We start from the raw sequence: 15,235 nt of genomic DNA, 5'->3' as shown, positions 1-15,235 counted from the left end.
TACCCCGTCCAGCCCCACTCCACACGTATCAGCTGGGTGCAGCTAACAGTCACAAGGACAGCTGCTCATTAGAAAGAAGTGCTATGTGTGTGTGTGTGTGTGTGTGTGTGTGTGTGTGTGATGTTCAGGCTTTACTGTAGTTTTAGTTTTGCTTTGACCAAAAAAAAAAGAAAAACCCACTGAAGTAAAGAGAGGCTCACCGTTTTTCCGGCTGGTCCTTAATGTCCCCCTCACTGGGCTGGTTCGGACTTTCGGACTGTGATGATTCTGTACAGAGAACGAGAGAGAGAGAGAGAGAGAGAGAGGGAGAGGGAGAGAGAGAGAGAGAGAGGGAGAGAGAGAGAGAGAGAGAGAGAGGGAGAGAGAGAGGTAGAGAGAGAGAGAGAGAGAGAGAGAGAGAGAGGGAGAGGGAGAGAGAGAGAGAGAGAGGGAGAGAGAGAGAGAGAGAGAGAGAGAGAGGGAGAGAGAGAGAGAGAGAGAGAGAGAGAGGGAGAGAGGGAGAGAGAGAGAGAGAGAGAGAGAGAGAGAGAGGGAGAGAGAGAGAGAGAGAGAGAGGAGGGAGAGAGAGAGAGAGAGAGAGAGAGAGAGAGAGAGAGGGAGAGAGAGAGAGAGAGAGAGAGGGAGGGAGAGAGAGAGAGAGAGAGAGAGAGGGAGAGAGAGAGGGAGAGAGAGAGAGCATTTATATTAATGACAAAATCAGACCTTAAACAGTAAATCGAGTCAGAATGTAAAAGTGAAACTGAGTCAGACAGTAGCAGTGAACTGAGTCAGACTGTAGCAGTAGTAAATCTGAGTCAGAATGTAGCAGTGAAACTGAGTCAGACTGTAAAAGTGAAACAGAGTCAGAATGTAGCAGTGAAACTGAGTCAGACTGTAGCAGTAGTAATCTGAGTCAGAATGTAGCAGTGAAACTGAGTCAGACTGTAAAAGTGAAACAGAGTCAGAATGTAGCAGTGAAACTGAGTCAGACTGTAGCAGTAGTAAATCTGAGTCAGAATGTAGCAGTGAAACTGAGTCAGAATGTAAAAGTGAAACTGAGTCAGACAGTAGCAGTGAAACTGAGTCAGACTGTAGCAGTAGTAAATCTGAGTCAGAATGTAGCAGTGAAACTGAGTCAGACTGTAGCAGTTAAACTGAGTCAGACTGTAGCAGTGAAACTGAGTCAGACTAGCAGTAGTAAATCTGAGTCAGAATGTAGTAGTGAAACTGAGTCAGACTGTAAAAGTGAAACGGAGTCAGAATGTAGCAGTGAAACTGAGTCAGACTGTAAAAGTGAAACGGAGTCAGACTGTAGTAGTGAAACTGAGTCAGACTGTAGAAGTGAAACTGAGTCAGACTGTAAAAGTGAAACTGAGTCAGACTGTAAAAGTGAAACGGAGTCAGACTGTAGTAGTGAAACTGAGTCAGACTGTAGAAGTGAAACTGAGTCAGACTGTAGAAGTGAAACTGAGTCAGACTGTAGTAGTGAAACTGAGTCAGACTGTAGAAGTGAAACTGAGTCAGACTGTAGTAGTGAAACTGAGTCAGACTGTAGTAGTGAAACTGAGTCAGACTGTAGCAGTGAATCTGAGTTTGTAGAATGTAAAGATTTATTATATAGAAATACATGAAACAGAAATATAACTAGAGCTGGGCGATATGGAACATTTTTATATCACATTTTTTATGATATATGATATTCAGTGCCATATTTTGTCATGTAGACAAAATGCACCAACAGTGTAATTTATAGAAACTGCCTCCAAATACTCTCCCATACTGAGTACTGTGATTTTTAATTAGACACTGACAATATCCATGATACACTCATTAAAGAGTATTGCGTACACAGACAACTGCAAGCAAATGGATGTGCGATAAGAGAAAGTACAGATGCAATCAAATACTGCACTCCTAACTAATATATATATACAGTGTGACAGCAAACATGAGTATATGGAAATGTAATGTAGTGACTAAGGATCGCGCTATTGTATTAGAGCTGGGCGATATGGAAAAAAATGATATCATGATGTTTAAAAAGACATTTTTTACGATATTCGATATTTATCACAATATTTTTTAAAACTGCTATCCAAATACTGTCTTATACTGAGTACCGTGATTTTTACTCAAAATATGCTGAATTCCACGAAATATCCACGAAACAAAATACAACAAAATGTATCACGATACGATAAAATACTGTCATATTGCCCAGCTCTATATGGTATTTACGGTACAGTATATACACATGTGACATCATGTCCAGTACAGTGTAGTCTATAGTACTGTAGTGTACCCTGTCTCGCTGCTACCACGGTCTCATACACACACACACACACACACACACACACACACACACACACAGCTCAGACAATCCTTACATTTCATGCTGTTTACTCAAGGCAAAGATGAACAGTGAGAGTGGGAAGGGCTGACCCTTAGGGCTGGCAGTGGGGTCCTATAGAGTTACTTGGACAGTCCTGGGACAGTCCTGCTGAGAACACACTGGTAATTAGGAGGCTGGGTTTGTACAGACTGCAGTGCTGCAGCAATACAGGCCAAACTGCCCAATCCATCCACATCACCTCGCACCTTCACAGAGTTCACAGAGTGAACTGACGGCCATATGTGTGCTACCGTACATCAGCACAGCACTGTTTACCCACAATTACTCTTCAATTAATATGAGCTTAAATTACTGGTTACTGGAATTGTAATTGTAAAATACTTTGTATGTACATCACTATACTATATGTAATTGTAATTAAGTGCAGTTACTAAACTGAGTAGCTGTACTTCATTACTATACTTTGCTATGTGTTAGATTTGTGCTCAGAGTATTTCTGAACAGAAAATGTACTTTTTACTCTCTACCTTTTTTTAATTTAATACTTTTTTTAAAATAATAAAATTTAATTTAATTTCAAATGTTGTCTTTTTCCTTTTAATTAAGTACCTTCTGATATTCACCTCATGTGCTTTGAAGTAGATAAGTGTGTTGAAATACAGATACTTCTTCACTTAAAAAGTACACTTCCACTTTTCTCTGATTAAGATTAGAATATTAATAATAATACTTTTATATATAATAAAAACTTTTTAGCTCCTCTATAGCATCTTTAACTCAGCCAGGCTGTAATAGTATGCAGTCACTGCCACACAAAAGCCTCCTATTTCCAAACAGCAGCTTTACAGGAGGAGGAAAAAACCTACATAACTTTTAATGGAAGTTAATGTAGAAACATTTTATTCCAAGCCATTTTGGAGCGTTTCTATTGGTCCGTTCATCATGAAATCGTGACACCATGTAAATATCAATTGCCGGATTCACATTATGTCAAAAAGTGAAAAACGGCGACGGTGATAATATACAGCGAAACTGCACCGAGTCCATGAATCCCTCCATTAACTCATGTAAGCTAGAGCACACAAGTCCACCTTAAATTATCATTGGCTGGCCGTCCACTCTGGCCCTCCTTTCTCTCCTGTTTGAGGAGATTTATACTTCGTGAATAAATGCCTCGGCGTATTGGACACACGAGCGAGTTAAACAGTGTAGTCAGAGATCGGCGTCTAGCCGCCGTCCTGCTGGCAACAGCCACTTTAAGTAGAAGCCAGGAAAGAGAGAGAGAGAGAGAGAGAGAGAGAGAGAGGTGGGTGATCTACTGGCAGTCGCAGCACTTATGGAAATAAGGCTGGATGGAGAACCCTCCAGACCTGGATGTGCTGCAGCTCTCGTAAAAAAAAAAGCCCTATAAATTTGATGGGAGAAATTTCTCCAACAAGTGCTGGTTAACAGCACCATTAGCTGCAACAGCGACGATACAGGGGCCTTCTGAAGATCCAGCACAGTCAGTCCCGATGCTGTCGGCCAAAAAAAAAGGTACAAAATAAAAAGCAAAACACCGTACACACTCTCAGCCCTCCCTCCACCCCTATTCCCATCCCTGTGCATGATTTAGATGCAGGGGTGAGTATTGATCTCACACTGCGGATAAAATTGTCCGTGGGAGAGAAATATTACAGATATCCACTCAAAGCGAGCGAGTGGTCTGCAGTGACTCAGGGTGCAGAGTCCCGTCAGAGAACGAGCCGGCGAAGCATCGGATTCACCGCTGCCACAAAATACTACAAAAAACACCAAAAAATCAAGATCTGTCTACACCCACACCCACACCACCAGAAACACCATTCAACAGCACAATTCTCCACAAACCAACGACACAAGGCCAATATACAGTCCTGTACAGAGCTTTTAGGCCCCTAATTACGTTCTTCTAGATCCTGTCTCTCAGCAGTGAGAGAGTTCTACTGTAGAAGCTCCAGATCTCCTCAGAACAGATAAAGCAGCTGAACATAAATCCAGTAAAAAGGAGAAACAAGAGCTTCTCATTCTGAAGAAAGAAAGTAGTGAGATCTTGTCGGTGAGCTAGTCTGAAGAACAGAGCTCGGTTCCTCCAGGGTTCTCCTGGACGCCCCCCAGTCCAGCCAGCACAGCGTGGAGGATGTGTTCACCTCCATCAGCAGCAGCAGCAGCAGCAGCAGCAGCAGCTCACCTGATTTACCATCATTAAGCCCTGATTTACCACCAAACCAGGTGTTGATCTGAGGAGAACTCTAAATAACACTAGACTCCATGAGGAGAACCTTTCTGCACTCTGCTCTGAGGAGCTCAGCACTCGGCCCTGACCCCGCTCTGTAGCTTTACGTGGTCTGACAGACACTCTGTGGATACTGAGCTGCTCTCTGTGAGCTGTTCCTCCTAAACTCTTCCACTGTTCAATAATAACACCACTCACAGCTGATGGAGGAAGATCTAGGAGGGAGGAAATTTCACCAGCTGACTTGTTGTTGTTGGTGCAGCGGTGTCTCCTATTACATACAGAACCACGCTGGAGTTCAGTGAGCTCTTCAGAACCTCCCGTTCTTTCACTGATGTGTGGAAGAAAGACAGACTGCAGGACTAGAGGCTGGAGTTTATACAGCTGTGCCTGAACGGGACTGAATCAGAGGTGTCCCAATACTTTTGTCTGTTTAGTGTAGTTGGTAGAACTCCACTGATAGGGGTTGTATTTAAATGTTGATCCTTAATTCTAATGATTCTTAGGGGCCTAAAACTAAAACGTTATGGTGAAAAGTAGTGAAAGGCTGCAGAAGTGTGGCATAAGAACAGACACCCTCCAAAACCAGCAGAGAAAAACAGTAGTGGGAGGGAAAGAGAAGTTTGGCCATCTCCTCCATCCTCTCCATCTCCTCCGTCTCCTCCCAGACAAAGTAAACAATTTAGGGACTTGTTTGCATTCAGCCTGGTGCTGCTGTCTGCATCAACAGCTTAAAACAAAGGCAATCTGGAGAGCGGGGCTAACGCCGCACAAAAAAGGCCCGCCGTCCCCCCAGCAACAGCCCAGAGATACGTGAAAGCGGCGAGGTGGAGGCGAGGGGGCAGGGGGCGGCCGCACGGGGCTGCTACTACTACTTTCACACAGTCTCTCCGGCTGCACACACACACACACACAACCGAGTGCTCTCACACGCCGAACCCATCGCTAATTAAAAATGCAAATGAGGCGTGAGACCCAGACTCAGTGTGTCACATCTGCATTTACCCCCCGTCGAGGACCCTCTGAGAGAGCGGGAGTGGGAAAAAAAACACACAAAAAAAACTTGAAATAAACATAAAAAAAGACACTAAACAACAAACGACTAAAGAGATGCACAAACAGGCCTGTTCACCGCCCCCAACATCACCACCACCCCCTCCACCTCCTCCACCCCCACCTATACAAGTGCATAACAAGCCACTCTTTCTGCTACGGAGTGAAAGACAGGGGAGGGATAGTCCAGATCGGTTTCTAATTTTGTTCTCACACTCGGGCCTAAAGGGAGGTGGTGGATCCGAGTGTGGGGGAAGAAAAGGGAAACCTGGACTAATCCCAGAGCCCCTCCGCTCCGGACTGGGGAGCCCTGCCTATGAGCGCAGGGGATAAGGGCCTTAATTGCACACATAGTGTAATGGCATCAGAAAGCACCTGCCACTAGGACGGGGGATGACATTACAACTGTGACGTCTTCTTAAGTGATCCTTTGTGGCCTAAATACATGAGTACATGATGTAGCTGTTTACATATGGTCAGTGTTTTCTTTTTATATAAAATTATATTGTACCAACATTTCGTGATAAACGGACCAATAGAAATGCTTGAAATGACTTGGAATAAAAGAAAGTGAAAGTTAGGAAGGTTTTTTCCTCTTTCTGTAAAGCTGGACATACGATACGTTGTTTTTGCATGACAGCAGTTATTATGTATGTAAAATTTTGTGTATTTATGTTAAATACATTACAGTACCATCGTAATTTACCCAACGTACAACTGAGGTACCAATTTACTATACAGATCAGATCAGATACTGGTCAGACATGACCTCCCTACTGTTTCTCGGTCATTGCTGTTACAAAATTTTAACGCTTCAGAGCAATAACATTTACAATGGCTTTGCATAACCAACCAATACCACTCTGGCGTGTTTTACTTTATTTATTTATTTAAAGTTTATATTGTAATAGACCTTAAATCTTCAAAATAAGTAATACCTAAGTTTAACTGAACTTAATTACTTAACTGTTTTGTAGCACAAAGTACATCGCTATACTATATGTAATTGTAAGGAAGTGCAGTTACTAAATTGAGTAGCTGTACTTCATTAATATACTTTGCTATGTGTAAGATTTGTACTTGGAGTATTTCTGAACAGAAAATGTACTTTTTACTCTCTACCTTTTTAATTTACACTTACAAATGTCTAATTTTGTCTTTTTCCTTTTAATTAAGTACCTTCTGATATTCACCACATGTACTTGTACTTAAATACAGATACTTCTTTACCTAAGAAGTACACTTCCACTTTTCTCTGAATAGGATTAGAATATTAATAATAATATTCATAATTCTACTGCATATTTACATTTACTGGACTTTACTGGACACTAAAAATGTGTATTTTAATAGATCTTAAATCTTCAAAATAAGTTTTACCTAAGTTTAACTAAACTTTTAAAGTTTATTAAGTTAAAGTATCAATATTTTATTTTATATAAGTTGTTTTAAACCATTTCTGCTGGCCTGTTTGTTATGAAAATCGTACACACTCTAAAGTGAGGCTGGTTATTTCATATAATAATTTTTTTAGCAAATATCTACCACATTTTTTGACTATATTCATATATTCTATATTCTTTACTACATTCATATAGTTTAGATAGATAAATATATGTACATATATTTTTTTCTCTCTTTGTTTTAAATATCTTCTATAGATGTTTATTCTTAACATTCTCAACTGTAACAACTGCATTTTCCCAATTTCCCTGAGAACAAACAATTATTTCTGACTCTAATTCTGAAATCTGAGCCTCAGTTTAGTTCTGAAAGTGATGTTATACATGTTGCTACTATGGCTCTGGTAGAACTATACAGTAAAGGTGGATGATGTGGTAAAAAATATTGTTTCACAATCGCATCAGTAGCGTCAGATTCTTATAAACTACCATTCAAATCCTCTCCCAGACTCAATCAATCAATCAATCAATCAATCAATCAATCCCATTAGAGGACTAGACCAGACTAATTACACTGATTGTAATGAAAAGTGCAGATCAGTGTTCTTTAAGCACTGACCATATCCTCGAAATGCTTAGATCATGCATTTATTACTATACAACAAATACCACCATATTAACCCACTGCTGTTATGTAGTATAGTAGACAACTCCACTGTTTATTTTTCAAAAAAAAAGATTTTTTTTAGGAAAATAAAATAGAACCCAAACAAAACTTACATAAAAAACACATTTTTTAAAATTATTATATATAATTATTTATCACTATTTACATTTTTTCAGGTTTGTACCATTCCTATTACTGTAATAAAGACTAGGTAGCAGATGCTCTGGTTCACTGGTGGTTTTGGACAGTGTGTAAAATGTTAGTGCTGTACATTCTGAAGTTCCTATTCACCATCACTGTAAAGAAGCCTGACTCAGCAACTTTCTTAAGATCTGAACCACAGAACTGGACGAACGCTAGCTCCTGCTTGTGTAACAGCGGTGTTCCTGCCTGCTTTTCCACACAGGAACCATCATAAAATCCACTCTGCTGTCCAACAGACCTGATGTGTGTGTATGTGTGTGAGCGCTTCAACAACCTCAGCCAGGCCCACCCCAATCTCAAGCTAACACGCTCCTCAGCAGAGAACAGGCCCTGGTACGGATATGATGTCTCGGTGCTTGCTGAATTAGTCAACGGGTTGATTCCCTAATTAGATCATTAGGGCCGCTGCCGGCAGGCCGGGCTGGAGGAGTGTTATAGCCCCTGGCTTGCTGCTCTCAGACCCCCTGTCTCTCAGCCTCCCAGGCCAGGCTAAGGGGGTTTGGAGAGGGGGGCTGGTGCTGGGTGGGTGGTGGAGGGTGGTGTGTGTGTGTGCAGCCTGGCCTGTTTGATTATGCATGCACTAAACCATCTGTACCTCTCGCAGGTCCTCCGCTTCAGTCCGTCGCGTTCTCACCAAGTGCTTCGCTGTAATCCAATTGTGTGTTAAAACCCTACTTTCAAAAGGCCTTTTACGCAGCGGCCTCAGGAACACGCTGCCCAATAAAAGGAGGCAGAAACTTAATTTAGAAATACAAACGGCCCTTTCTGGCCTATCAATGGAAGGTGAAGCTCCAGGGATCGGAGCATTGTTTTCACAAGTATCGTCCCTCAGATTTTTTCCCCCTCTTTTACTTTTTATTTTTCTCACCGCCAGACGCTACGGAGGAAAGAGAGACGTTGTGGGGCTCTCGGAAGCCCCTGCATTCCTTTAGAGCTTCACTTAAGGCCAGAGGAGCTGAGAAAGTGAGAAGAACTTTTTTAGAACCAGCTGAATGAGAATTATTGCAATGTATAAAAAAAGTACTAAATAAAAAATGAGAACATTTTACAATAAAAAAGTCCAAATTAAGTAAAAGTCACAACAATACAATTTAAATATGAATAGAAAGGCTTTACAGAGCCTCTTTTAAGCAAGCCAGTACAGAAAAGTCTCTCAGATCTGAAGTAAGAAACCTTGAGAGGAACCAAGACTCAGCTGGAGAACCAAACTTGGGCTGTTCGGCACCAGATAACAAAACAACCTGAAACAAATCCTAAATACTGTAACCCATTGAGGCCTAGACGTCTTAGAATGCACTAATGTCAAGATTTATTATTCAGTAATAACTCTATTTTACTCTCTGAGTAGTTAGAATATTTACTTATTAAGATTTAGAATATTGTGATATACTGCGATTTTGGATATTGAATTTATTTAAATAAAAAATTAGGAAAACTGTTATAGTCTAAAAACACCAACATGATCTGCACATATTTTTATACGTAAAAAAGTTGACTTTTTATCCAATCAGAACAGTCAGATCAGCAGGCCGAAGAAATCACTGTCCTTTAGTGGTCGGGGGGCTAAACACAACACAAACTGAACCACTGTCTGACACCAATCTAAACATCTAACTATTTATTAATAATCAGTATTGTGCTTTTGAGACTCGACACAGTACACAACATAAAACTGCTTCAAAAACTTAAAGAAATTTAAAAAATCATAAATATAGATTTTTTTAAGTGAATAACATAAACCTAAGACTCAAGTTAAGTAGTTACGCAGAGCTTATCCACCCTAATCTTTTCCCACAGATAACTCTATATTATATCTAATACTATTTTTGAGGAATTTTGAGGAACACTCAAAACAGAACCCAGGGAGCAGGTCATATTTTTAAGCACATGCTATAAATGCTATAAATGTTTGTACTACAATTATGATGGAGATTAGATTGGAATAAAGAAAAGAAACACTTTAATCTATGGGTCCTATGAGCTTAATTTGATATTATAACGTATTGTTAAGTTTAGTGTTTAGAGCCAATCAATCCGTCACCCGATTCTTGAAACTCTAGGGTTATTATTCTGTTATTAGTCTTATTATTCATTAATAACTAAGACAAAGTGAAGTGGTTTCGACTGGAAGTCCAATTTGGCCAACTTGGAAGCTCTCTTCTTGGTTTGTTTTTTTGTACATCTATGGCATCTGACCTAAGAACTGTACTCTGACTGGTGTAGAGTGATGGGCTTGCCTTGTCTGGCTGGGGAATTGAAGCCTACTCTACCACAGGGAGGGTTGTGGTGTAGCCCAGTAAGCCACACCAACTATTACCAAACTGGAACTCAGCGTGGTTGGTTGGTTGAAGGTTTAAAAGGTCAATCCATTCAGGACGGAGAGAAAGGCGTATGATGAAATAGCAGGCCTTCATCTGCTTGGCCGTTATTTGACCGTTTTTATTATTATTAATAAAGAAGGCTATAATAAGTTGGCGATATGGGCCTTCCAGCTGAAACCGCCTCACTACATCACAGTTAATAAATAAAAGACTAATAACAGAATAATAACAGAATAATTGGCCCAGAGTTTAGCAAGACATCGCCCAAACTGCTGCCCTCCAGCCTGAACCTCACGTACTCTAATGTGCCTGTATCTCTCCAATCTTCGTCCTCTACTGTACACACACTTCATCACCCACTGTATCAGAGCCTCTGGAGGGGTTGTTGGGGGGTGGTGGTGTTCAGAGCTCTCAGCGCTTGTTTCTGTTAACTTGCGCCTCTGTCCAGTGTTTAAGTAACCTTGACCTCCGCCCCTCCTGCGTCTGCGTCACGCCGTATTTAATAAGGGCCAGTGTTTAGACAGAACCCTTCAGCCTCTCCTCTATAGATCAGCCAAACGCCAGAAGCCTCGCGTTCCCCCTCTCTCACACGACATCACTTCCTCCCAGAGCTGTTCTTCTGCAGGGCTGAAGGAGTAAAGGGGGCCGAGCCTTTCCGCTGGTGTTTACTCCGACACCAGCAGCCCCAAAACACTCCCAACAGGAGGCTTCAACCCCCAGAGAAGCAGAGAGATACTTCTCTAGAGTTCAGATTTTACAGTTAATGACTTATTTTTCAGTTTGAAAGTGAAGTGCTGACCACTGACCACTGTACAGGTCATTTTAATCAAATTCATTCAAATTAAAACATCTACCAACAATTTTCACAATTATTAGTTAAAAATCTACTTTTTAATAAAAATACAATCACTTGCACTTCTAGAAATAAAGGTGATACACAGGATTCGTTGAGCAGCGCCACGAAAGAACCACCTTTGGTTCTATAAAATAGAGATGTGAGTGAAGAACCTTCACAACCCTATGAAATGTTCTTCTCTCTTTTACAAAAACGGAACCAAAAAGGGTTCTTCTATGGCATTGCTTAAAGAACCCTGTAGACCATCTTCAGTTTTGTGGTTGTGGGCGATGTGTTAAGTGTTATGGATGGAAAATAAAGAGTACTAAAGTCCAATCTCTGCAAACAAGACAAGGATCAAACATGATCTACAACCACAAAAAATGGTGAAAAAGATGGTGAAGAGCTGAGAAAGTGAGAAGAATTTGAAAGCAGTTTTTTTTTTTTACCAAAGGAACAAGATACTGTCACTGTTTAAAAGATGACAGACAAATAATTTCACAATAATAATCCTTTTTTAACTTTTTATACTCGTCAAAACTAACCAACCATGGCTTGGTCTATGAAATGACACTGTTTAATAGTCGTTGGTGTAGCACCGTGGATAAAAATGACTGTACCCTTTGCTCTCCTGATAACAAAAGCTGAACTGGGACGAACTGAAGAGCTGAGAAATAGTGAGATGGACTCGCATGGAAACCACGGTCAGTTCCAGATTTTCACCCCTTGCTCCTCTACCTATTAATTTGAGTGTAGTTGGTGGACACCAACATTTGGACATGCTCTACTGCTAGAAAAAGGCCATACAGAGACAGTGCAGAGCTGAGACAGCAAGAAGAGCTTAGTCACTTTCTGAATGATGAATGACTGAATGAATGAATTGTTTAACCATTACAGTTAAATATTGCATCCATTTAAAACTCCAACTCCTCAGGTCCAATCTACGCACTCCAAACGAGGATGGGACATGCTCTACTGCTAAAAGAAAAAAGCCGAACTGGGACAGTGAAGTCAGTGAAAAATGTGAATTCCACTCTGCGGTCTCTCAGCGATGACATTATAGGACCACTGCGGTCCAATAAACCCGCTATTTCAATCCTGCAAGGAACAACAACACACCGAACCGAGTCAATTATTCTTTTCGTCAGAGCGACTCGCACCGCTCCCCCTGCAAATGTCAGCCTCCGCAAAATATCAGCCGGACCCCACGACAAAAAAGACTATAAATAAAACAATAATTAAAAGAAGCTGAAGTCTAAGAATGCCCGGCTCTGGGACTGTAAATCAGAAGCTTCCAATAATGCCAGGCTACCGTTACTGGGAGACAATGGCGGGACATCCCTGGCTGCCTTGTGTCCGCGTCCCCCTCTGTGGTGCGGTGTAACTACTGGACGTTGTCTGGATAAACGGTATGATCAGTCAAAATTACACACGCTGACATGATATCTGGGCTCTGCTCAGGTGACCGAGAGGCTCTACTGACTGTTTTGGACATTTATGCTGTAGTGAGCCGCGGTGAGATTCACCAGGGTCGAGAAGAACTGTTTAGGGCTGGTTCATGGGTTTATTAGTTTATTATTTCATAAAAATGTATTTAGTGACTCGGGAAAACCTACATAGGAGGCAGGACACCACGCAAAGAGTTTTTGTGACTGATGTAGATACCAATATATTCCATTAAAATAGTAAACATTCAAAAAATTGAAGAAAAAGAAACATAATCGGGACTTTTGGGGTTTAAAAGAAAAAGGTAAGGAGGAAAGTAACTCCCCCTTTTTGTAAATAAAATAATAAAAAAAGTAAACTTGATCACAAATATTTCAAAACAGTACAAAATACAATACTTACTGTATATCACTGCTGTCTTAAATTTTGGTATTACTATAACTATTATTAATAAACTTTAATAAAAAATAATTAAACACTATTAATTTACTATAAATATCTCTGTATTAATGGTGGTTAAAGATATATTAGTCGCTGTATAGCCATGACATTTCTTGTGTGTCCAAAGTTCACCCCAAGAAACATATCTTCACTGTCACGCAAAAACCTCTCTCCAAAATAATCTCCAAAATATCAAATTCAAATTTAGAATTAGATAAAAAAACTTTTCCAACAGAAGCAAATGTAAAAAAATTAATTCAAAATTTTTATTTCTGAGTTTGGAGCTTTTCTATTGGTCCACGAAATTTGGACAAAATGTAAAGGGAAACTGCCAAATTCCCATTATGTCATAATGTCAATATGGAAACCCAAGGTTTTTAATAATAATAATAAATGGAGATAAAATGACATTTATTTATTTTTTTATCTTTCAATCAACCATTCTAGGTTCTTATATTTTATTTAAATTAATGTAAATATATTTTACTTTAACTAATATTAATTTAAGATTTCTACTGGTCAGCTCATAGAGACATGTTTATATGCTGTAAAATGCAGCTGCTTATTATAAAAGAAAATAAAAACAGAAACGAGGAGAGTCTTGAGGTTCTGAGTGAGATCAACTCTTCTCATAGACTGAGGAGCTGCCCCATTGTCCCAGCTCCTCTACAGGAACCATTCCTCTCGGTTTCTCTGTTCGTAGCTGTAACTGAGCTTCGCTGTAGACTGAAGTGAGGAGCAAACTCCCCTGATATGAGCTGCAGTTTCTAGGAAGAGGCAGGAAAAGCAGGCCGAGGCAGTGGGAGGGAGGGAAAAGTTCTTGGCCTTTTCCCAGGAAGGCAGAGAGAAAAGCTGGATCCCAGCATTCCCCTGGGATATGGTGAAATATACAGCCCTGGGGCCGCTTTCAATTTACTCTCTCTCTCTCTCTCTCTCTCTCTCTCTAAATAGCTGGGCTGTGAGAGAGAAGCCGAGCCTGTCAGGGATGTAATGTGTACTTCGACCTCTTCTGGCCCTTATGTGGAGAAATAGAAAGATCGAGAATGGGTCAAGTGTCTGTGTGAGCGTGGCTTCTTTCAAGAGATGGCGGGGAATACTCACAAACAAAAAAAAGAGGCCAAAATCAATCATTTCAAATACTGAAATCCATCAGTCTTTGAATTGAGAGTTAGAGCTGTAACAAAAGAACACAGTGATGTCAAAAAGTAAGACCTTTCACAACAAAAGCGCCAGAAAACTGTTTTTTTAGAATTCTAGTTTGGATATTCCTCCGAATTTCCATAGAGAAGGACTGAGAAAGCAACCCACCGAGACCAGAACAGCATCTTCAGCAGCAGCTGCTGCAGCGGTAAACATCCTGCCTTTGTCTGGGCTAGGAGGAGGAGCAGGCATGCAGCAGTGGTGCTGCAGGTAGAGGGTTAGGGTTTGTCCTTGCTTTAGCAGCAGGGAACACCGCACACATCTCAAGCTGCCCGGCAGCCAACCAAAGAACAACTGCGAGGTTCACATTATGTCAAATGTGAGAACCTTTTTGGACAAAAGTATTGGGACACCTGCTCATTTATTGTTTCTTATGAAATCAAGGGTATTAAAAAAGTCGACCCTGCTTTTGTTGGAGTAACTGTCTCCACTGTCCAGAGAAGAAGACTTTCTAGTAGATTCTGGGGGTGCATTGCTGTGAAGATTTGATTGCATTCAGCGACAAGTGAGGTCAGGATGTTGGATGGATGATCACTACTCCACCTCATCATCCCCAACTCATCCCATTTAAAAGTACTGTACCACCACCATCATTCCAGAGAACACAGTTCTTCTTCCACTGCTCCACAGCTTCTCAATGCTGGGGGGCTTTATACCCCCCCTCTAGCCCACGCCTGGCATTAGGCAGCATGGTGCCAATTGGTCTACAATAGGTTCATGGTTTATTATCTGCTCCAGAGAGCCCTATTCTATTGGCAGTACATCCTTTCCCACATGGCCTAGACAAGCTGTGTGTGCATTTGCACATCTGTGTCAGCAATGGGTCAGAGTGGTTGAAAGTAAAGTGGTGCTTATGGCCTTAGCTGGTCTAGGAGGAGCAGGTATGCCACACCTAGAGGTGTTGAGGTGTTTGTCCTTGCCTTTACAGTGGGGAACCTCCAAAAATGAAAAATACAGTGGAACACCGCACACGTCCCAAACGGCCCAGCAGAACAACACAGAGGGAGCGGCGGGTATTGTTCTTCCCCGTGCCGGGTCTGGAAGTGCGGTGAGGGGGGAAAAATGCCCATGTTTGACCT

General features: G+C 41.1%; 1 protein-coding gene across 1 annotated transcript in view; it reads right to left on the bottom strand.

The window, feature by feature from the left end:
• nfia (nuclear factor I/A) overlaps positions 1 to 15,235 on the bottom strand; it is a 166,582-nt gene that overhangs the window by 64,391 nt on the left and 86,956 nt on the right. The window contains exon 3 of the mRNA XM_072661103.1: positions 201 to 267. Within this exon, the coding sequence (XP_072517204.1) occupies positions 201 to 267 (67 nt within the window). The remainder of the gene's footprint in view (positions 1 to 200; positions 268 to 15,235) is intronic.

The sequence above is a fragment of the Salminus brasiliensis genome, chromosome 17 (assembly GCF_030463535.1).
Source record: "Salminus brasiliensis chromosome 17, fSalBra1.hap2, whole genome shotgun sequence".
Lineage (NCBI taxonomy): Eukaryota > Metazoa > Chordata > Actinopteri > Characiformes > Bryconidae > Salminus > Salminus brasiliensis.
Note: the sequence above shows the minus strand (reverse complement) of the source record. Positions and strands in the feature narration are given on the sequence as shown.